General features: G+C 35.6%; 3 protein-coding genes across 6 annotated transcripts; all 3 read right to left on the reverse strand.

Annotated features, from left to right (window-relative positions):
• Positions 1 to 7862: 7862 nt before the first annotated feature.
• LOC107171357 (uncharacterized) lies at positions 7863 to 11529 on the reverse strand. Of its 2 annotated transcripts, none has more exons than XM_089216187.1 (4): positions 11397 to 11529; positions 11125 to 11224; positions 8897 to 9049; positions 7863 to 8302 (listed from the first exon to the last, which is right to left on the reverse strand). In XM_089216187.1, exons 2-4 carry the CDS (start codon positions 11204 to 11206, stop codon positions 8088 to 8090), a joined length of 450 nt encoding a protein of 149 aa, XP_089072313.1. In that variant the 5' UTR covers positions 11207 to 11224; positions 11397 to 11529; the 3' UTR covers positions 7863 to 8087. The 2 variants fall into 2 exon arrangements, with proteins under 2 accessions (XP_089072313.1, XP_015377083.1); XM_015521597.2 differs by having other exon boundaries at positions 8897 to 9052.
• LOC107171355 (uncharacterized) lies at positions 11396 to 12229 on the reverse strand. The gene is made up of 2 exons (XM_015521595.2): positions 11996 to 12229; positions 11396 to 11581 (listed from the first exon to the last, which is right to left on the reverse strand). The coding sequence occupies exons 1-2, from the start codon at positions 12227 to 12229 to the stop codon at positions 11474 to 11476; spliced, it is 342 nt and encodes a 113-aa protein (XP_015377081.1). The 3' UTR covers positions 11396 to 11473.
• Positions 11396 to 21607, reverse strand: LOC149059334 (uncharacterized). 3 transcript variants are annotated; one of them, XM_089216186.1, is made up of 6 exons: positions 17985 to 21606; positions 16490 to 16675; positions 16326 to 16419; positions 16016 to 16246; positions 15869 to 15952; positions 11396 to 15583 (listed from the first exon to the last, which is right to left on the reverse strand). In XM_089216186.1, the coding sequence occupies exons 1-5, from the start codon at positions 18132 to 18134 to the stop codon at positions 15891 to 15893; spliced, it is 723 nt and encodes a 240-aa protein (XP_089072312.1). In that variant the 5' UTR covers positions 18135 to 21606; the 3' UTR covers positions 11396 to 15583; positions 15869 to 15890. The 3 variants fall into 3 exon arrangements, with proteins under 3 accessions (XP_089072312.1, XP_089072311.1, XP_089072310.1); XM_089216185.1 differs by having other exon boundaries at positions 15869 to 16246; positions 17985 to 21607; XM_089216184.1 differs by having other exon boundaries at positions 11396 to 16246; positions 17985 to 21607.
• Positions 21608 to 23073: the final 1466 nt, after the last annotated feature.

Genomic DNA, 23073 nt, shown 5'->3' on the forward strand with positions numbered 1-23073 from the left:
TTCTTTTGTATTCAAACATTGACAATGCGTAAAATAGATAATCATTACGCTAAAAGCGTAGGTCACTGCCCAAAATTCTTTGCTGGTAATAATCAAGTGGAGTGATTTTGATCTCTCGTTGCTCGGCCCATCCGTTGATCCCGTGTGGAAAGAGAAAATACCAGGCAAGCTCTTCTGCTCTATGTTCGTGTTCTGTGTTTACGATGTTGTCTCGAGTTTTTCGCCTTCGTCAATTGGAGCCATGCCAGATGTTTGCACTTCAATATCCACTGTCTGCGGCTGTTGTTCGACATTCAACGGAGTGGGTTCTTTCAAAGACAGTGGTTCGACGATGTGCAGATCCTGTATCGGGTTGTGATTAAACTGCACATCTATGTGGTCCAAAGTGTATTGTACGCGCCGAGACCCTGTTGCTCGTTTGCATATCCGAGTCAACTCATTTATTATGTCGCATTCAACGATACACGCTTTGCCATTTGAATTCTTGGCTGGAGCTTCTTTTATGCCACATGAATGAGAGTCCGTAAAGTAATATTTCTCTTCGTGATATATTACTCCGTACGATTTGTCTTCCGCAATAAGAATGCCAGCAGCGTGATCGTTAAATATATTCTGCATTGAATCGTTCAGGGTGTTGTCAATGCCATCTTTTCGATTGACACTATCCATGAGACATCCAAAAAGCGCTGGATTTTCATTGTACTCGATTGAGAAGTTTTTACTGTACATACTGAAGTATTGATTTATGACGTCAAAATTGTGAACCATCAAGTGTCCACTTTCTGGTATGGACAGCGCATTTTATTGTTCAGCGGTTAACGACGGTTGATTCCATTGATTTGGTGTATGAATCGATGCCCTGACAACGTTTGCGAGTGCCATTGCACAGCATTGAAGACCAGCATATGCAGAAGTGAAAATGCTAGACGTTGATTGATTCCACGACGCCCTCAAAACTCGTGATACGTTCAATCAATCAATCAATCAATGGCAACATAAAGATTTCCTGCTGGTTGGTTGTTGCAAACCTCTGCTGGTTGTTGATCGCTGGCCTCTGATGGTTGTTGCGTTATACGAACCAATGCCTGTTGATCGAGATCGATGTTGCGGTCGATGATTACGTCTTGGTAGAGTGGGTTGTTGTCCACCAACCATTGCAATGCAGCGTAAACTTTTGAAGGAAATACCGAAAACTGACGAGTGATGTTTAAGTTTTCAAGGTTCTCCGTTATTATCACTAATCCCGAATCAGTCGGAGCTCTCGGCAACATTTGAGGCAACTTCTCGGTGACCTCAAATAGATCCTGTGCAAACAGGATAGCTTGACCCTTGAAACCGTACTGTCCAAATCTGCCATCGAACTTGACACAACGGGCAAACTCTTCGAAAAACTGCTAACAGCAAGACTACGCGAGCATCTGACGCTGACCGGAAACACTACAGACAACCAGTACGGGTTCAGAAGAGGTAAATCCACTGTCGATGCTATGCCCAAGGTGCGGAACATATTTCAAGAGGCAACCGGCAAAGGGTCACGCAACCTATTCGTTGGAATGCTAACCCTAGATGTTAAAAACGCATTCAATAGTGCCCCATGGGAAGGCATTCTAAATGCACTTGAAAGAAAAGAAACACCTGGTTACCTCCTGAATATCCTTGGGCCGTACTTATCAAACAGGAATATTGTATTAGACGAGGAAAGCGGACGACGGACAGTGGTGGTTAGCTGCGGAGTGCCACAGGGCTCTGTCCTGGGACCGGATTTATGGAACGTCCTATACGATGACCTCCTGAGGATGAACCTCCCACTGGATGTAGAGATCATCGCGTTCGCCGACGACGTAGCACTTGTGGCAACGGCGTCGGTACCCTTCTTACTCGAGGAAAGGCTTGAAGTAGCTCTCCAAAATGTAATGAACTGGATGAACAGGAATGGACTGGAACTCGCGATGGAAAAGACAGAGGCCATAATGCTCACAAACCGAAACAAACGCAACACCATGACAGTCAGATGTGGACAGTACAGCTTCCATTCAAGGAAATGTGTAAAATATCTCGGCATACAGATTGATTCGAGACTGCACTTTATTCAACACGGCGAACACGCAGCGTCAAGGGCCGCCGAGGCGTGTAGGCAGCTCATCCAGATCTTACCGAATCTCAGAGGACCCAAGCAGCGGACAAGAAAGTTGTTGCCACGGTGGTCACCTCCCGGTTGTTATATGGAGCCCCTTTCTGGATCCCCTCCATAACGGCCGAGGCCTTGAAAAAGATGGAGACTTTGTACCGCAGGGTGATGCTAAGGGTAGCATGTTGCTACCGTACGGTGTCCCACGATGCAGCAACAGTGGTGTCCAGCATGCCTCCCCTCAGGCTACTGGCCGAAGAGAGGGAGAAAACGTATCGTGGAATTGATAGAGTGGCTGCAAGAGATCAACTGATGGAAAGCTGGTAACGCCAGTGGGACAATAGCGAAAAAGGCCGATGGACACACAGGCTGATAAGCGACGTCAGTAGGTGGTACAACATAAACCATGGTGACTTGTCCTTCCATCTCTGTCAGGTGTTAACGGGGCATGGCTGCTTCAACGAATACCTGTTACGTATTGACAAAGTCAACACCGACGAATGCGCTCAGTGTGGGTCGGCACCTGACTCGCCAGAACACGCAATCTTCCGGTGCGACGCGTGGCACCAGTGGCGAGCCGATGTATGTGTCTACCTCGAAATTGACGAGCTGTCCCCGGACAACCTGATCGAGATAATGTTGGACTCCAAAGCAGCATGATTGGGAGGATAATGAGAATCAGAGATGAGGAAGAGCGCCGCAGGCAACATGCAGCGCTCGTACCTGGTTAAAGGACCTATCTCGATTGAACGGGCCCCTAGAGCGGCGGGCGTTGACTGGCTCAAGAACGAGGGCGGAAGTCTGCACGGGTCTCCAGAGCGGCGGGCTTTGGCCGGCTCCCGAAGAGGAGTCGCCAAGCAAGCATCTAGATGCAGTCCATCAAGAAGCCAACAGAATTCAGAACTTAGAATATTATGTATTGTAGCTGAAATGGCATACCTTACGGCCACGTGCCTTCTTTTTGTATATTATTGATTGTAATAGCGTTGGGTGGGAGATTAGCCTACCAATACTAGAGATGATGTGTATTGTTTTTATCTACAATAAACGATGTGGCTGGGCGGAAGTAATGTCTAACGACAGTTCCCGCCCAGTTACGATTAAAAAAAAAAAAAAAGTTAGGATAGGTTAGGTTAGGTTAGGTTAGGAAGAAATCTTGGAGAATAACAGGGGAAACTATTGCCTGGCAGTAGCCATCGATAGGCAAACTTTTTGTAAACAGTATCAAGGACGCTTTACAAAGTAAGCAAATAATATTCGAAGAAAATATCGATGAGAGTTGGGAAGAATTTAGAGATGCTTTAAGCAATGTAGCTAACAAGACTTTAGGAACAAAAAAGCTAAAACCTAAACCCTGGTTCAATAGAATTTGCGAAGAAGCGTTGCAGAGAAGAAAGGTTGCAAGGCGAAATTGGTTAAACGATACGAGAAACGAAGAACTATTCGCAAGGTACAAAACTCGTCTAAGGGAAACAAGCAACATCCTAAGAGGTGAAAAGCGGAAATATGTTCGAAATATAATGGTTAATGCTGAACTAGACTACAAAGCACATAGGGCTAGAGATATGTACAAACGCATAAATTATCTTACTGGTGGTTACAAGAAGAAGGAAAGATTCCTAAAAGATGACAATGGGTCGTTGATAACCACGAATGAAGAATTAGCCAAAAAGTGGGGAGATTATTTTGATACTCTCCTTAACTGTGAAGCACCTGATGAAGTCTTTAGCCTTAACTTATTAACTGAAGAAGAACAAGAATGCCCAGAACCTTCATTGGACGAGATAAGATTCCGAATTAACATATTAAAAAATCACAAGTCACCTGGCGAGGATCAAATTCATGCAGAACTTCTCAAAAAAGGAGGAGAAGAAATGACGTTCAGGATGTGGAAATTGATCCACCAAATATGGCTATCCGAAAAAGTTCCGGAAGATTGGAAAATAGCCTTAGTATGCCCAATTCATAAGAAAGGGGATAAACAAGATTGCAATAATTATCGCGGAATTTCCCTGCTAAGTGTTGCGTATAAAGTTTTCGCGAACTGTATCTTGTCAAGGATAAGAACAAAATCGGAGCAAATCATTGGAGATTATCAAGGAGGCTTTAGGCCAGGAAGATCTACGGTAGACCAAATATTTATTCTCCGACAATTTTTCCAAAAGACCTGGGAATTCGACAAGGAATTGCACGTGCTCTTTATCGACTTCAAGAAGGCATACGATAGTATTCATCGCAAAAGCTTGATAAATATTCTTAGAGAGTATAACTTCCCAAAAAAATTAGTTAATTTGATCGAATCATGTATTATGGAAACGTTCATTAAAATAAGAGTAGGAGAAGCGGAAACCGACCCAATAAATGTGAATTCAGGCCTAAGACAGGGGGACTCAATGTCACCTGTGCTTTTCAATCTGGTATTAGAAAAGGTTATCAGGGAAACTAATATTGGACCCCAGGAGGGGATGCCACTACAAGGCTCCTCCGTGGCATTATTGGCTTATGCGGACGATTTGGTCCTCATGGATAAATCACATGATGGATTAAGATCATTATGCGGCCGTTTGGAGGAGGCAGCTAAGAAGGTTGGCTTACAAATAAACGAAGACAAAACATAATACATGGTGGTGGGGAGAAGAGATAGTACCAGAATGTACCCATCCTTAAGAGTTGGCAACCATGAATTCAATCGAGTCAAACAATTTAAATATTTAGGTTCTGTTTTGACCGAAAAAAATGAAACTGATAAGGAAGTGGCAGCAAGAATCCAATCGGGAAACAAATGTCTTTACGGACTCATAAGGATACTAGGATCCCGATCCCTGTCGAGAGATATAAAATTACAATTATATACTACACTTTTACGTCCCATAATTACATACGGAGCAGAAACATGGACATTAAGTGTTTGAACTTGAGCCGCGCTCGTGGCCAACAGTGTGACCGTTTGGACACTTGTCGTGTCACCCGGTTGGCTGACCGATGTCGAAGTGCGCTTGCGCGGAGCTTTTGGCGACCGGCATCGCTGACCACCGGTTCTCCAGCGGCTCGCTCTCTCTGTTCACCACCGTCGTCCGGTATAGTTTACCGTGACCGTGTGTCGGTCGCCTTTGATATAACACGTTGTCGTCGTGCATCAACCGACAATTTTTTTATGCCGTATGTCGTCAGCATTATAACAATTTATGATAGTTTGTGTTGTATCTGCATCTATCGTCGGTTGGTTTTGTTGTATATTTTGTTCGTGTGCGGGTTGATTCACCGACACCACCCGTCACACGCTGTTGCACGTGCTCACATTGTCGTGCGCATATGTATTAAGTCACGGAGGTCTTGTGTGATAGGTAACATTATATTTCGGGAAGTCAACGGACTCACCATCGTCAAGCTTCTAAAATATAATTTGGCGACTTCGCGGGATCGCGCAAACCATCCACATCAATATCCGTCATCGGCGTGGGATTCCGCCATCATTATGACCAACGGTATCGTTATTGTTTGTATTATTATTATATTGGTTGATTGTTGTTTATATCGATTTGCATATGGCGCAATTGTTGTGCTCTTTAAAGTGCATCATAATTGTTATACATTAATTGTCATTTATTATCATTATTATTATTCGTATTAGTATTATTATTATTACAATCGTCCAAAGAGACGTCTTGGGCGTTGTACAATATTGTATTGTCTGTGTTTTGAAAATCTATTAATTATTATATGCTGTTGAAACCATATTCTTTTATTATTGTCATTTATCCCCACACACTCCGCGAGTCGTTCAGCAAACTACTCAAGCAAGTGCTGTAGCGCTATTCTGTAACTCGATAAGCTAGCTTAACGACAACTTTCGATTCATTACGCTAACGAAAATTCTCTTATCGAATATTATCGATAAAAGCGATTCTGTACTACAGATATTCGTTAACCTAACAACTATTTTCGTTAAAACTGTCGATAGTGAAAATAAAATATCGTTAATCTAATACACCCATCAAGACCCCTCGATAATACTTACCGGGGATGGATAAGAGGAAAAATATCATATTTCATGTTATGATTGATCCGTTATCATGCATTCGTACCCAATACCCATATACAATATTAAAATTTTAATCTTGTGATTTTGGAAGTAATTATTAATTATTATAACTAACTTCTTAGTACGATCGTTCTCTCAGATAAACGTCATGGCTCTAGAATTTTTAAGGTGGGAACTGATGCTGTTAGAAGAAAGAGTTAGAATACAAGAACGGCGAATCGAAAGAAGAGTTTTGAGAGATTCACAAAATCCTTTTGATCTCCCTCGTGAAGAATTCATATTTATGTTTCGAATAAGTCCTGAACTAGCATTTGACGTGATAAATGCTATTAGGCCTTTATTACAAGGTCAACGTTCTTCAGGATTATCTCCAGAAGTGCAAGTAAGTTAATTTTGTTTCAATTTTGATTAGTATTTGATTTTCAAATACAAATATATAGTAGTAAGTATTCTAAATATTATAACTATAGTTATAACTCTACTACATTATACTATTACTCATCTACTTTACAAGACTGAAATGTAGTTACAATTTGTTTCTCTTTTAGGTATGTAAATAAAGTTTCTAAATTAAATATTTATCTGTATTTTTTTTTTCAGTTCCTAGTTACCGTTCATTTTTACGCTCAAGGTAGTTACCAAAGAGGTTTGGGTGGTAATTCTATACTTAACATAAGCCAGCCATCTGTAAGTCGATCTATAAGTAGCGTGACAAATGCTATTAACCAGCGTCTTTTGAGACAGTGGGTTAAATTCCCAATGACAGCTGTTGAACGACAAAAAGGTAGAGAAAAATTTGTAGCTGCACTCCAACCTTTTGAAGGTACTTTAGGAGCAATTGATTGTACCCATGTTAATATTCTTGCTCCAATTGTCCATGAAGAGGCATATGTTAATCACCATGGTAATCATTCGCTCAACGTTCAAGCAGTAAGTATTACCTGTTATGTGTAAAATAAATATTGTTTATGAAATTTAAAACTCGTATTATGAATTTTTTTTATAAGATTGTTGACCCAGATTTGAAAATTTTGAACATAAATGCAAGGTATCCCGGTGCTCGCAACGTCTCATATATATGGAGTATGTCTGCCGTACGACGTGGAATGGAATTCCATTATAACAATGGAGAACGTCGTACATGGTTAATTGGTAAGTCATGTTATTAGTATGTAATATTTTATATTATATACCAATTTGAAATTTTCAAGTCATCATTGCTTACCCATAATTATAATTGTTTTACATAGGCGACGCTGGATACCCATTAGAACCATGGCTCATGACACCATTAGCTCATTACCAGGAAGGGACACGTCAATTTGAATACACCAAAAATCTTTGTAAGGCCAGAAATGTGGTAGAACGATTTTTTGGTGTATTTAAAAGTGTTTGGAGGTGTCTTTCCTATCAAAGAGTACTTATGTATGCTCCTGATAAAGCAGGTAGAATTGTAAATGCTTGTGCCACTCTACATAATATGCGAATCCATTATAATTTACCAATCCCTGAAGAAGAGATAGCTGGTGAACAAATTGGTCAAAATGTATATGAAAACATAGATATACCCTATATTGATCAACAAGGTGGACCCAGAGCGGTGGCTAAACGAATTCAAAAACATATTCTTGATCAATTTGATCATTTAAGAGATGGGGAAGAGGAAGATTAAATTAATTAAAGATAATAAAATAATTACATAATTTGTATTTTTATTTGAATAGATAAATTTTTTTTATATTTTTAACAATGTTATTACCTTAAATAAACTATTTAACAGTATAGTATTTAACAATAAAATAAAATAATGACATACTTTGTCTTTGTATTTGAAGAGATCAAATTTCTTTAGATTTTTACCTTAAATGAACTATTTAACATCTTATATTCTTATATTATCAAAAATATTGTCTAAGACTACAGTTTTTGCAATATTTTGTCATACAGTGCTATCATCTTCATGTCGTTTTCTGTTCTTTTGGCATCGTTATCAGCTATTGTATTTAGGGCTTTTCCAATTACCGACAATGAATCTGCCATTAATGTCATAGCATCAGCTTGTTTTTCTGCAATTACATTGAAGGAATTTCTAGCTGTCTGTAACTGAGTGCTAAGTTTTTGCTTCAACATTCCTAGAAAAAAAAAATTATGATATTTTTTAAAACAAAGAAAAAACACATTTTTATTTATTGGTACAATAAGTGGCCCAATTTGAGTTTTAAATTAAATTAAATATGATATGCCACAAATACCAAAATGTTCGGGAGTCATTAAAAGTTTTATTATTTTTCAAATACCTAAAGTTTTTTAAATGTAAGTTTTAAATGTTGTGTCTACTTGATATAGTGAATAATTAACTGTATAACATTGACTTAACTTGACTAAAACTCTATACTATATATTTTTTTTAAATATATAATATACTATATACTATATCTTTGCAAGTTCAAAAATGCATTTATCAGTTTGGCCTAATACTGTATGTCTGTATGGACATGTTTCATCCAGTTTTCTTGCTGGACATATGAAACCAATCTTTTAAAAAGTGATCATATCATATTTGGCCTTAAAGCCATCGATATGGGTGCTCAAAATTAAGCATGCCACTTTTATATAAATAAATATAGATTTACAAAAACAAAAATAAGGGTGACAATATAAATCCTGATACCCCCCCCCCTTCTTTGTTGAGTACAACAACACATTTAATTAACACTGTAACTTACTTGGTCTTTTTGAACTTGTCAAGTCCCTTACGTCAGCAGTCTTATGGATTTGTTGACTTGCAGTGAGTGCAGTAGACACATCATCCTCATTAATGAAACTACAACTTATGGTTTCATATTCTATGTTTTCTAGATCTGCACCCATATTGTCTCCTACTTTAAAATTTAATTTAAATTAGTACCTACTATAGCCTTATATAGCCTGGAATTTGGGTATGATTGACTTATTAGTGCGTAGGAAGTGTGGAGTGCGGTTAGGAAGATGAAAAAGAAGAAAGCGTTAGGACCAAGAGAGGTGTGGATGATGTTTAGTAAATCACGCATAAGGCATTTAGCAGGTTTTTTTTAATAAGATGTTAGTAAAAGTTAAAACACATATTTAAAAGCAAGGGTGCATAATAAATGAATTATATTTTATGAATAATGAATCCTAGTATGAAGATTTTGAACAAATTATAGGAAATAAGTGGTCTTGGTAAAGAAGAGGTGCGGGCGAGCCCTATGGACGAAGCTGGGCAAGTTAGTCATTTTTTCTTTACAAATTTATCTACATTCTACAGACTACGTGAAAACCGTGGTTCCAGTGCGTGCTTTTATAATTACTAATAATTAATAATATATATGAGCCAATAGATTATAGGCATATATAGCCATATAACCATAATGTCATGATTGAGGAACAGCTTTTGGAATGAAAAAAAAATAATAATAATAACTAGTTAGTTTTTTTTTCTAACGAGTTAGATTAGACTATTTTACACATTAAATTCAACTAGTTGAGTTACAAATTTAATATGAAATTATGAATTAAAAAGTAACTTCCTAACTTAGATGGAAGAAAAGGAAAAAGAAGTAGACATAAGCTTATGTACCCAAGTAACACCAATTGTTCTAGTATTAATCCTTAAATGTTCCATTCCTTCTTTGATTATTCTGGATACTCAAAAGGTAATATATTCTGAAGAGTTTTTATTATTTCATGAATATTCTTAATAATTTATTATAATCACAATCAATTAAAAAATAATATCAATCCATTCTTATTCTATTCTTACGAAATATCATATTAATACATTATATTATATTAAGAATATACAATTCATAATATCAACGATTATTCCATATGAGTAATCTTTTATTAACACATTCACACATTATTATGATTATTTATATTTACTAGTTTTTATTATTTTATGAATATTCATAATAATTTACTATATTCACAATCAATTAAAAAATAATATCAATCCATTCGTATTCTATTCTCACGAATTATCATATTAATACATTATATTATATTAAGAATATTCAATTCATAATATCAACGATTATTCCATATGAATAATCTTTTATTGACATATTATTGTGATTACCTACTTAATATTATCAACAACTATTTATAAACTAATAATAATTTATATGCCACCGCGCGCGCCTATTATAGATGACCACGGTAATTCCATTTTCCAGTCATAACCAAACGGCTATTGAGTATTGACTTTAACCTTAAAATTAAGTGATTTGCAATTTACAATTATTTTGAAATCAAAGTATCAAACTATCAAACGTGTTTCAATAATTAGTGAATGAATATAATAATATATATAATACTGCAGTGAACCGATTTTGAACTTCGATACCATAATATAGTAAGTACCTATTTAATATGTTAAATGTATACACATGAATATACCTATATAAGTGAATAAAATGAGTACCTATGTAAAAATTATATAAGTATATAATAGGTATATGTAACCTGTAACAACAATTAATACAATATGAATAAGAAACTAGGAACTAAATGGAAACTCAATAGGGCCATTCAAAATGAATTGAATAATTTAACAATATTAAGAACTAGTAATAATAATGCTACTAATTCTAATTCTAATTTAGCAAATAATAATAATAATATAGTTGTTAATAACATTACACAGCCAGTTAATCTTGAACTAGAAAACTTAAACCATACTGTAGAACTTCCATGTGAACCGACTGAATTAAACACTATATATATTATAGATTAATAATAAGTTATTCTCAAGATTATTCACATCTTATTTAAAATGGGTGCACGGGAATGATTATTTCATGAGTTATGGAGGAAATCGGATGATTATCAATTGAATAATGAATATTACAAATATTCTTAAGTATTATTCTATCAATATTCTATTATCCATTTTGTGTTACTTGGGTAGTAGTAGTACCTAGTTATTACAAACCTTGGTTAATGTTTTCTTCATCTATTTCTATATTCAATGATGTGGGTTCAGCTAGATAAATAGTTTCATCACCTAAAGCCATTCTTTGTACATTATTTTCCTAAAAAATACAACGACAATTATATTATATTATTAACCAGTTCCATAAGTTATTAAACAGATTGATGAGTGTATGCAAAACTGTTAGAATTATGTTACCAAACATTAGTAATCAATATTATGTTATCATTTACTAACAAATTAATAATATTTAATGTGTATTCATAAAATACCTGTTCTTCCGGCCATGACTCTGGACACGATGTCCCTGCAACGTAATCATTTCCGATTATACTTAGAACTTTTGTGTCTAAATCTGACAGCTGAGGTAAATTATTTTTTTTGTTCCCAGTTTCCACCCTAGCACTTCTGAGAGCACCGACTTTTTTGATGTCTTAGTCTTCTGATCTCTCCATGACTAGTTTTTGCACATAAAATATTAATGTTAGAAGCTTGAAGTCTAAAGAACATGGATCGGTGGGTGGTGAAATACATCTGCTATTCCAGTTATGTAAATTTAATACATTATACTATTACATTATACCTATTGAGTATTCTTTATTAGACACTTATTAATCTGGTTTCATTGTATATTGTATACTAATGAATATAATGACCATTATTTAGTATTTAGTATAAATTAATAGGTGAGGGGTAAATATCAAATACAATTATATGAATACTTGTATTCTAATATTTTACAAGACTGACCATTCTATACATTTCATTTCAATATACATATAAGTGGGCTCTTATTGTTCTATAGTGCAGGATAAAAAATAAAAATGTATACTGCACTCAACACAAAATCTTGCCCACCCTTTGTACCTACTTCTTTCCAAGATTTGACGTTTTTTTCCGACTGTCCATTACTACGCATTTCGTTCAATTCTTTTACCAGCTCTTCCCAAGATCCCTGCAATGCATCCCTCGAATTCATTTTGAAAAATTTTCCTGATGCCAAATTTGGATGTTGTAGCATATAATCAACCAAATATTCAATTTGGTCATTATTTCTTCGTCCTTGCCTCTTTCTTTTGGTGGGAGGTCCACTATTACTAGACATAATTTAAAAACTAATAAAGAACTTTAAGAACTTAAAGATTTGGCCGAACAAGTAATAACAACAGAAAAAATTAGGATTCATTCGACAAAAATTTCAAATTTTGTTTCATTATAGTGCATTATACAATGTTCATATAAGTAATGATAAGAAAAATAGCTTATCGCCACTCATCAGGATAGTTTTTGATTGGTCAATTTTATGAAACTCTTTGAATTATTTATTAAGATTAACGAAATTGTCGATAACACAAAAACCATTTTTGTAACGAAAAATTACGAAAAACTGATATTACAGAATCGCATTTTCGTTAACAAAATTCGATACATGACGTGAAACTCGAAAAGCACTCGTTAACGACGTTTTTCGATAACCGCTTATCGAGTTACAGAATACCGCTGCTGCAGATCGATTCTGTAACTCGATAAGACCTGTTATCGACAACTTTCGGTTCGTTAAGCTAACGAAACGACTACTATCGAAAAGTTATCGATAGAGTGATTCTGTAAAAGTTTTGTAACGAATTTTATCGTTAAAGTATCGATATGATAGCGAAAATATTAGATATCGTATCGGGTGGTTAGAAATGGCCGTTAGCGTTATCGAATCGATATCATTCATTTAATTTTATTTAAACATGATATTTATTAGTTACTAGTTAATACTTATTAGTTTAACACTACTTATAAAACTGCCGTTGTACGTTGTGTCGTTTTTCTTTTTACTATTAGCTATTTAGCTAATAGTAGTAGCTTTATTTTATCTCGGTTGGGACTTGTTGGCATTGGAGGAAAGGGTTGAAATATTTGAAAGGCGTATAGAGAGAAGAATATTAAGAGACTCGCAAAATCCTTATGATCTTCCAAGAAATGAGTTTTTGAATATGTTTCGAGTTAGTCCAGAATTAGCTATGGATTTAACAAATGAAATTCGTGGCCTTCTTCAACGAGAACGCAGTACAGGAATTCCAGAGGAAATTCAAGTAACTATATTTTTGGATAAACATAGTCTTCTTATATTTTTGATACAGTGTATAATACTTAATATATATTTTTAAAGGTTAATCGTTTACCTATACTTAAGTATTTTGCGATTCAGTTAATAATAATGTGTACAAAATGTATTTAAGTGCAGTGGTGTATGAAAAGTGTATGGTATTTTTACTACAGGTACCTAATTCTTTAATCACTTCATCAATTTCAAAAGTTAACTCTCGGTGAATTGAGGCAGGTTTAAAATTGTCTTCTTTAATGATTTTTAAATAATTGTCTTATAACAAAATAATCTTGGGGCGTGGAAACCCCTAGCACCGCCACTGTCAATACACCACTGTTTAAATGTATTTTAAATATGTATATTTGATTAAAAAATTTTTTGTTTCATTTAGGTACTAGTAGTTATCAACTTCTACGCTAAAGGGGGTTATCAACGAGCAATGGGGGATAATTTTGTGGTGAATATAAGTCAGCCCTCAGTCAGCAGGTGCATTCACAGTGTAACAGATGCTATAAACAATACACTTTTGAGGAGATGGGTACGTTTTCCCATAACTGCAGTTGAAAGACAAATTGCTCGTCAAAAATTTGTAGATGCTCCTCAAGATTTTGAAGGTGCTATTGGTGCTATTGACTGTACCCACATTAATATTATTGCCCCAAGTGAACATGAGGAAGCATACATGAATCACCATGGTAACCATTCCTTAAATGTTCAAGCGGTTTGTTTAAAATATTATTAATTGTTTAAAACAAATAGCTAATTTATTTTAAATTTAGATTGTTGATCCTGGTATGAAAATACTTAATATAAATGCCAGATTCCCTGGGGCAAGAAACGATTCTTACATATGGAGTACTTCTCCTATTCGCAGGGCAATAGAATACCATTATAATCTTGGTGAAAGACATACATGGTTGATTGGTAATAACTAATAATACTAAAATAATATGAATTGTACTTTTATACTTGGTACTTATTAAATTATATTAAATTTTAAATTCTGTACGGTTGATTTAATTTATAGGAGATGCTGGTTATGCTTTACAGCCTTGGCTGTTAACTCCACTCCCACATTTTCCTGAAGGAACAAGACAGTACATGTACACTAAAAAACTATGCAAGGCAAGAAACATTGTTGAACGTTTTTTTGGTGTGTTTAAGAGCATGTGGAGATGTTTATCATATCAACGTGTCTTGATGTATACACCTGAAATGGCAGGCAAAATTGTAAACGCATGTGCTGTTATACACAACATGCGTATTCAGTATCGTCTACCTATTCGACAAATTGAAGACTATATTGAACCAGAACAGCAATATGAAAATATTGACAGACATCACGATATAATTTAAAGAAGAGGACCAAGAATAGTTGCGATGAGACTGCAAACACAATTGATGGCAAGCTGGTTTCCAGATTATATCGATGGTGACCAATGAATTGTGTTTGTTCATTAACATAACAAGGGCTATGTATTACTATGTCTTTCACTATCAAAAATATATACTATATAAAATAAATAAATTTAAATTAATAATAATATTTAAATTAATAAATAATAATCAATGGTAACATCTGTTAAAGTCAAAGGTGTTAAGTATTGTATCACTTAAAATTATACAAAAACTAGAAAAAATGTAAATACAAATTTGATTAATGTATCAAATTGTAAAATCAAGATAATGTTAAATAAATAATGGGTAATTACCTAAATTAAATTGTGTTTGTAATTTATTTTTACCTATGTATAGCAGCTATGATTGCTGGTTATTTATTTTTATTTAATAGTAAATGCTCAATTTTCAGCAGTATTTCACCAGACGGAGATTTTATTAGATATTTTTCTTTAATTAAAATAAGCATGGTACTTTTAATTTAACACTTAATAATTTATTTCATTAATATATAATATACAATCAGTCTATTCCTTGACTTAGTACGTATGACATCACTTTTCATAGATTTTACAAATTAAAAAAATAATTAATAACATTTTTATCTAAATAATATTTATCACTCTAATAAGTAACAACAAAATACTATCACAAGTAACATTCAATAGTAATAGTTATAGTTAAACATATAAAAAAAAAACTTGAACTAAACATCAATTTCAATTGAAAAAAAATAAATTGATACTTACAACTTTTATATGAATAATTATAATAATAAGTATAGTGATATAAAAAAAAATTATCCTTTTTAACATGTTATTTATTTATTTATTTTTTATTTATTGTTTCAATCAATTGTTTCATTATAATAACCAAATTTTCATCATTTCGTATTCTCCTTTCGTCATTATCTGCCATTCTAGTCATTGCACCAGCAAGTTGGGTAATGGATTGAGATAGGTTCTGAAAAGTTTCCAAATACTCATAGCTATTAAACACAGCTTTATATGCTCTACTAAAATAATATTAAAATATTTATTATCTAGCTAGTACTTTAAAATTAATTTGTATTTTTATGTAAAATCAGGGTGTAATTAAGAAATTAAAATTAATTCAAATAAGAGTATAATATTATACAAATTATTAGTCTAATGTCGATGCACATTTTATTAAAAACAAATATAATACCAGAGTAAAAGAAAACTTAACATTTCGAGCTACTTTTATGCATATTTAATTATTATATACTTCTGTATTTTTTGCATTGGTTTCAGCCAACCTCGAAAATGTTTCTCTTGCATCGCTTAATTGTGTTCTTCAAATTTTTACGAACTAAATCAAAATTATACTGATAATTATAAATGCTGTATATATAAAAAAAACAATTGCTACTACTCATGCTATTTTCATTCTGAGGCATCAATTTTCTTTTTCGTGTTTTTAATATTGGTGATAATTGAGATGAGCAAGGTGTACTGTTAAGTACTGTCAAGTTAGAGGGGGTACGAAGTGTACTACTTGAAGGTGCAACAAATATTTTTTCAGCATTTTGATCCAAATCTAAGCATTCCAACACAACATTGTTTAAGTTTTCTTCATCAAGCACAGTAAAGTTATTATCCTGACCTAAATTAAATGATACATATCTTAAAAATGAATTGTTCTTAAAGAATTGTTTTTTAAAAAAGAGTAATTAAATAATTACTGTCATGATCAAAATCAGGTCTAATAGTAAAGCTAGTAGGCACTGCTTCCAAAATGGTAATATCTCCTACAGCCATACGTTCTACATCTTCAGACTAAATAACATAGTAATATGTGTGTTATATAGAAATCTTTTAATTTCATAAATTAAAAATAGTTTAATACTTGTTCTTCAGGCCAAGAGTCTGGACATGATGTGCCTTCAACATAGTCATAGCCCATAACACTAAGTACTTTTTTATCTGATTCAGTCAACTCTTGAATGTTTATTTTTTTATTTCCTGTCTGTCTTTTAGCATTCCGAAGAGCTGATGCTTGTTTGGAGACTTTTGTTTTTAAGTCCCTCCATGACTACAAGAAAAATAGACATGTACTAATAAAGGGAAATCATGTTCAAAAACATATTTATTTTGTATACATAAGGGCCAAGTAAATGGGTGCCTGGGTGATAGAGCATCCATTTAAATTTGTTTGGGACAGTGGGACAATTACAAATATAAAATTTAATTTATATATTAAATTAATTACTCTTAAAAATTAATTTTCTTACCAAGTACTTTATAATAGATTGAATTTTTAGTCACAAAAGTTGTTATACTGTTTATGTTAATATTTAGAGAACTGCTAAATTTTAACTACTTCTATTTCTTAAATTTTGATGATTTAAGTTCAGAGTAAATTATGGATTTATTAATTGCTCTTTCCATTTTAGTAATAAAGGAATTTATAGCAATATCTGGATCTGTCATATTTAATAAGCTAGTGTCCAATTTTCAAATTCTAAAATAGACAATAGTATTAAGATAAATGAAGTTAATTTCTTGCTTTATGGTTTTATACTGTGTTGAAGTTTTATGGATTTTATAATTCTGATATTCTAATTCAATTTAAACTATCAACAACCAATTGTTGTGGTCAACGTTATGAGGTTAATGCAAATGTAAGTGACCACATCACTTTTATTAAGAATGGATGGTTAAAAGATTTCACCTATTATATAATGAGGGAGGGAGCGTTGTAACGTGGTCGGGGGAACGACCAGTTAAATATAAGATATCCAGTGAGAGTCGTAGGACTCTATAGATATAATTACCGTAGCCAGGGGTAGATATATATATATATATAACAGGATCTTAAATATATTTAAATAACTAGGATTCCGTTTCAGTTATCATTAAGTTTTATTATAGATTAAACACTTACAAATAATAATACTCACAAGCTATATAAATTATATTCTATCCAACTATCTGACTGTATCGTAGTTATACGGAGTTCGATGTTTGTTGAGTGTTGAGGTCTAAGGTACACAGTGAACTAACTTACTTCATACATGGTGTGTATTGACCATAGGTCTTACAGTTATGAGTGTGTGTTAATATTATTGTATTGGTCAGCAGTTCATCGTACATAATGTTAAGTGTGTAGACGTGTAGTACATATATATATATTTAGGTATCATGTAACATATTATAATTGTTACAGCGTCTCAGAGATTTTTTAAAATTTTGGCACCTATGTTTTTATGATTTTGTTTTGTGTATCTTACAAATATTTTTGTTCAGTGTTTTTTTAACATTAAAACAATTTTAAATTTAATAAAAGTTGATTTTTCAGTTACAAAGATTATATCATTATATTTGTTTTATTCAATACTAACCTCTTTCCACGATTTTATATCCTTTTCTTTAACACCCGGGTTTCTTAAATTGTTAAGTTGTTTGACTAACTCTTCCCATGAACCATTTAATCTGTCTTTAGCATTCATACAATTAAATTTCCCCGTTGCTACATGCGGATTTTGCACCATATAGTCTATTAAAAACGAGGATTGCTTGTCATTCCTTCGTCCTTGTCTAGTCTTTTTCGAGAACTTGTCCTGATTCTGGTTACTGCTATAACATAAATAGATTAATATTTTTAAGCAATTAAAATAAATACAATTATTAAATTAATAAATAATATTCATAATAGTTACCTGTTTTGTGAATTTTCCATTTTAAGTTAACTTGGACACTTGAACGAACAAACGAACGTCGGAAACTCAGAATGTATTATAAAAATAATTTAAAAGTCTGATAACACCTTAATGATAACATTTAACATTATATCAATATCAGAATGATAAGAACGGACTGCTTTCATTGGCTATATTATATAATCTCCCATTGCTTGAACGGTGGCTCAAAATTGTATATCGAATATTCGATAACCAATTATGTAACGATGTCTTATCGATACAGCATTTTATAGAATCGCAATTTTGATATCGGTTTTCGATACATAATCGAATACTGGTTAACGAATATTTATCGATACAATTCGATACGTTATTATCGAGTTACAGAATCGATCTGCTGGCGGCGTAAACATTTTGGTAGCAGAGCGTGGTTTTTTCCGTGTCAGTGGGGACCCGGTGAGCGTTGTGCGTGGGTATTGGTAATGTTATTATAGGACAAATTGTATTAGACACTTAATTAGTGTGATCAGCGCACGGTTCCGAGCGTTATCGTAGGCCGCTAGTGCAATTGCCTCGATATCAAGCATTATCGGTATTGCCATTATAGGCGCGCGTTATATATTATTATAGTGTTTATCATCGTGTATATTATAGCGTATAATATTATTATAGTATTACATAGGTAGTGTTTTATCTTTTATACTTTATTTCATTTATCATGGTAAACGAGGAGCAGCAGCGGGTAGATAGGTTGACGCGATCGAAATTGTTCGCCGATGCAAAGCGCAAGGCAAGGTTATTGATATAAGGCGTGGATACAATTGATTTATCGTACCTTAAATGTCAAGTAGGACCGTCTGTCACCCCGAATAACCAACCGGGTCCGACAAAACAATTGTCTCGACTTCCTGATATTCCGTTGCCCGAATTTGACGGTGATTATCGTTATTGGCCTACTTTCTGTGATGCGTTTGAGTCTTTGGTCAATAGTCGCCCCAATATATGTGATATCGACAAATTATATTATTTAAAAGGATGTCTAAAGGGCCGTGCGGCAGATGCTGTGAAAGATATACCATTGTCGGCGGAAAATTACGCATTGGTGCGGTCGACGCTTTCGGATCGATTTTATCGTCCACGGTTAGTGGCTATGTCTTTGGTCGACAAATTGTTAGGCGCTACGCCCGTTAAACAGGAGTCTCTTTCCGAACTTAATAGTTTCATGTGTTCATTTAGTGAAAGTATGTCTCTCCTCAACGCGTTAAAAATTCCAGATTTACGGTCTTTTATTTTATTTTCGGTTGCTTTTCGTTGTTTGCCGGTATTGACGCGCAAATTGTTCGAAACAAGTACGATATCCGATTATCCAACAATCGACGAGCTCATGAAATTTTTGCGAAACCGCGTAGCCGTATTGGAGGTTGTAGGCGAACATCGTGATCACGGCACCCTCATTGCGCATACAAAATCGACGCCACAACATAGCCACCTCAAAAGGGAAACAAATCGATTAGGGAAGTCGCGGTTTTCGTCCCATCCCACTACGTTAGTTACGACCAAACCGTCTAACTCGACAAATAATAGTTGTCCGTGTTGTTCTGGCGCGCATGGTTTGGGGGTTTGCGCTAGATTTAAAACGTGGGCTGTTAACGAGCGCTCTCGCTGGACCCGGGAGCATAAATTATGTTTTAACTGCTTTAGCGCCGATCATTGGGCTCCTAAGTGTACTGCCAAGTCGCGATGTCACGACTGTTCTCGTAGGCATCACTCCCTCCTTCACCCACCGGGGACTGTTACTCATGTTAGCGGGGACGCACAACAGTCGGATGTAGTGTTATGCGCGTCTGCACCACCGCCACAAGTGTCAAAAGCCACGTCGGTATTGTTAGGAACGGCGCTATTACATGTACGTGACAGGGCGGGCTCGTGGCAAACCGTACGCGCACTAATTGATTGCGCGTCACAAATTAGTGTAATAACTACCGCGTGCGCCGATCGGTTGGGACTTCGGCGTGATCGATGGACCACACCCGTGACAGGTTTGTCTGGCGTTACAATTATGGATGTTCAGGGCTGTGTCGATTGCGTAATACAGCCGCGATATTCGAACGATCCAGTGTTATCAGTTCAGGCGTGGGTGCTGCATTCAATCACTAATGATCTCCCTAGGAATATATTACCTGCAGGTATAAAAGACCGATTTTCGAATTTAACGTTGGCCGATCCGTCGTTCCACATTACAGCTCCGGTCGATTTATTGTTGGGGGGTGACGTGTATGCGGCAGTAATGGACGGGCGCAAAATCACAGTTGACAAAAATCTGCCGGTCGCGTTTAGTTCGATTTTTGGCTGGATTTTGATGGGACCAATTTCTGAGGGGGAACTGACGTCATTTCATTCATTACCGGTGTCCCTTACTATTTCCCTAGAGATCCGGAGACCTTTACTGATGATGGGCGATGCGAAAAAATTTTCCGAGACGGACACGTGCGTCTGCCGTCCGGTCGTTTTGCCGTGTCACTACCGTTTCGCGCAACCGTTTCCGACCGTACATTTGATCGATCCCGTGAAACAGCAATAAAACGGTTCGAATCGTTAGAACGCAAATTGACCACGGATCCTAAGCTTAAGTCAATGTATAAAGATTTCATGGCCGAATATCTCGCGTTAGGTCATATGTCGGTAGTAGTATAAAATAGAGAATTCAATCACAAGATCCTCATCCTCATCCTCATCCTCATCATACACAACCACCACCACCACCACCACCTCTCCTACTCACCGCCCGGCCATAGGTGCCGCCGTCCCACCACCACCACCCGCCCGGTCATAGGTGCCGCAACCGGTACACCACTCTCCGCCCCACCTTAACGCCGCCGCCGTTGTGACATATAATATTATTATCAGTGGAAATAATGCAAAAATTTATTTCGATTGTCCAGGACTCGACCTCGAATCTCTTGCCTCACAGACGACTGCTATAATACCACTGGTCCACCAGACCAATTATGTGCATATTATTAGCCATTTAAATGAAGTATATTTAATTATAGGTAACGCTATCACATTCCTGCGAGCAGTTCTATACCCTAAACAGATATCACTTAACACATTACTGTGAACTTAATATTATACAGTTTACGAGTAGGTACTCTCGGCGTACTCCACCTAAGCTACTTACTATCTGTAATTTAATATTACATGAATATAACACAGCGATTACAAGTCCGATCTTTGGGTACTAACTGTTATATTTTCTAGTAATGTACATATATATATACGCATACTCATCAATCATCAGACTTATAATACCTTTACACACACACACACACACACACACACACACACACACACACACACACACACACACACACACACACACACACACACACACACACACACACACACACACACACACACACACACACACACACACACACACACACACACACACACACACACACACACACACACACACACACACACACACACACACACACACACACACACACACACACACACACACACACACACACACACACACACACACACACACACACACACACACACACACACACACACACACACACACACACACACACACACACACACACACACACACACACACACACACACACACACACACACACACACACACACACACACACACACACACACACACACACACACACACACACACACACACACACACACACACACACACACACACACACACACACACACACACACACACACACACACACACACACACACACACACACACACACATTATCATGTGCATTATAAGACATTATATTTACTACTTATTATATATACTAGTATACCGGCCATAGATGCCACTACTGGAACCACAGCCACCGCCACCACCGCCACCACATCCCACCGCTTCCCGCCCACCCATAGGTGCCGCCGTCGGTACACCGCTCCCCGCCCCGCCACCACATCCCACCGCCACCACATCCTACCGCCACCACATCCCACCACCACCACATCCCACCGCTCCCTACCCAGCCACAGGTGCCGCCGTCGGACGTGACGTGTGATATATGGAAATAATGCAAAAATTTATTTCGATCGTCCGGGATTCGAACTGCCACGGTGTACATAAATAAAACACTCATATTAGGTATACTTGATATAGTCTCCCACTACAGAACCGTTTCCCCACTATAAGTTATTATCCTCAACATACTCGAAACAATTAGTTAATAATTCAGTGTATGAACTATTCAGTCTTAGTTTTGTTTTAACAGTGTCAAGTCGCGAGTTTTATAACAGTGTTACTATGGGTGGATCAATCAGTGAAATGAATCGGTTGTACAAATATGTTGCACCTACATCTCCGACTGAACTTATCGATTGCACTAATTTTACAATCGATTTTGAAAACCGTAAATTTTTAAACGTTGGTTTCGATTCAAAAGATGAGTTCAATATCGTTGTGCAAATAATTACACCGTCGCGCTATGTAAATATTTCTCCAGACTTCTCCAGGCCATGTTTTATCTTACATTCTGGATACTACTGTACGTTATAAAAAAATTTTTTTTTTGGAAGATGAATTTGTTTTGCTCATGAGTATGGTATATAAGGGAGAGCATGTTTTGGTCATGGAGTCTAAAAAAATAGACGGATGTAGAACTATATTAAATCGAAGAGATCTTATGACAATTCAAGATTTAGAGAGCACAATTCTTGAAACCATAACAATGAAAATCGCCATCACACGACCTATTATTTTAAATCAAATCGATCAAATAACCGACTA

Source organism: Diuraphis noxia, unplaced genomic scaffold (assembly GCF_037042655.1).
Source record: "Diuraphis noxia isolate RWA-SAM2 unplaced genomic scaffold, SU_Dnox_SAM2 contig0001, whole genome shotgun sequence".
Classification (NCBI taxonomy): Eukaryota; Metazoa; Arthropoda; class Insecta; order Hemiptera; family Aphididae; genus Diuraphis; species Diuraphis noxia.

Coding starts and splice junctions, on each gene's coding strand:
- LOC107171357 (XM_015521597.2), bottom strand. CDS start 11,206: ATGGCTTTAGGTGATGAAACTATTTATCTAGCTGAACCCACATCATTG. Junction 9,053..11,124: donor TGAAGAAAACATTAACCAAG/GTTTGTAATAAC, acceptor TAAATTTTAAAG/TAGGAGACAATATGGGTGCA. Junction 8,303..8,896: donor GACAAGTTCAAAAAGACCAA/GTAAGTTACAGT, acceptor TTTTTTTTCTAG/GAATGTTGAAGCAAAAACTT.
- LOC149059334 (XM_089216185.1), bottom strand. CDS start 18,134: ATGGTGCAAAATCCGCATGTAGCAACGGGGAAATTTAATTGTATGAAT. Junction 16,676..17,984: donor ATATAAAATCGTGGAAAGAG/GTTAGTATTGAA, acceptor TTTTTCTTGTAG/TCATGGAGGGACTTAAAAAC. Junction 16,247..16,325: donor ACCTGATTTTGATCATGACA/GTAATTATTTAA, acceptor CATTTAATTTAG/GTCAGGATAATAACTTTACT.
- LOC107171355 (XM_015521595.2), bottom strand. CDS start 12,229: ATGTCTAGTAATAGTGGACCTCCCACCAAAAGAAAGAGGCAAGGACGA. Junction 11,582..11,995: donor ACGTCAAATCTTGGAAAGAA/GTAGGTACAAAG, acceptor TGCAAAAACTAG/TCATGGAGAGATCAGAAGAC.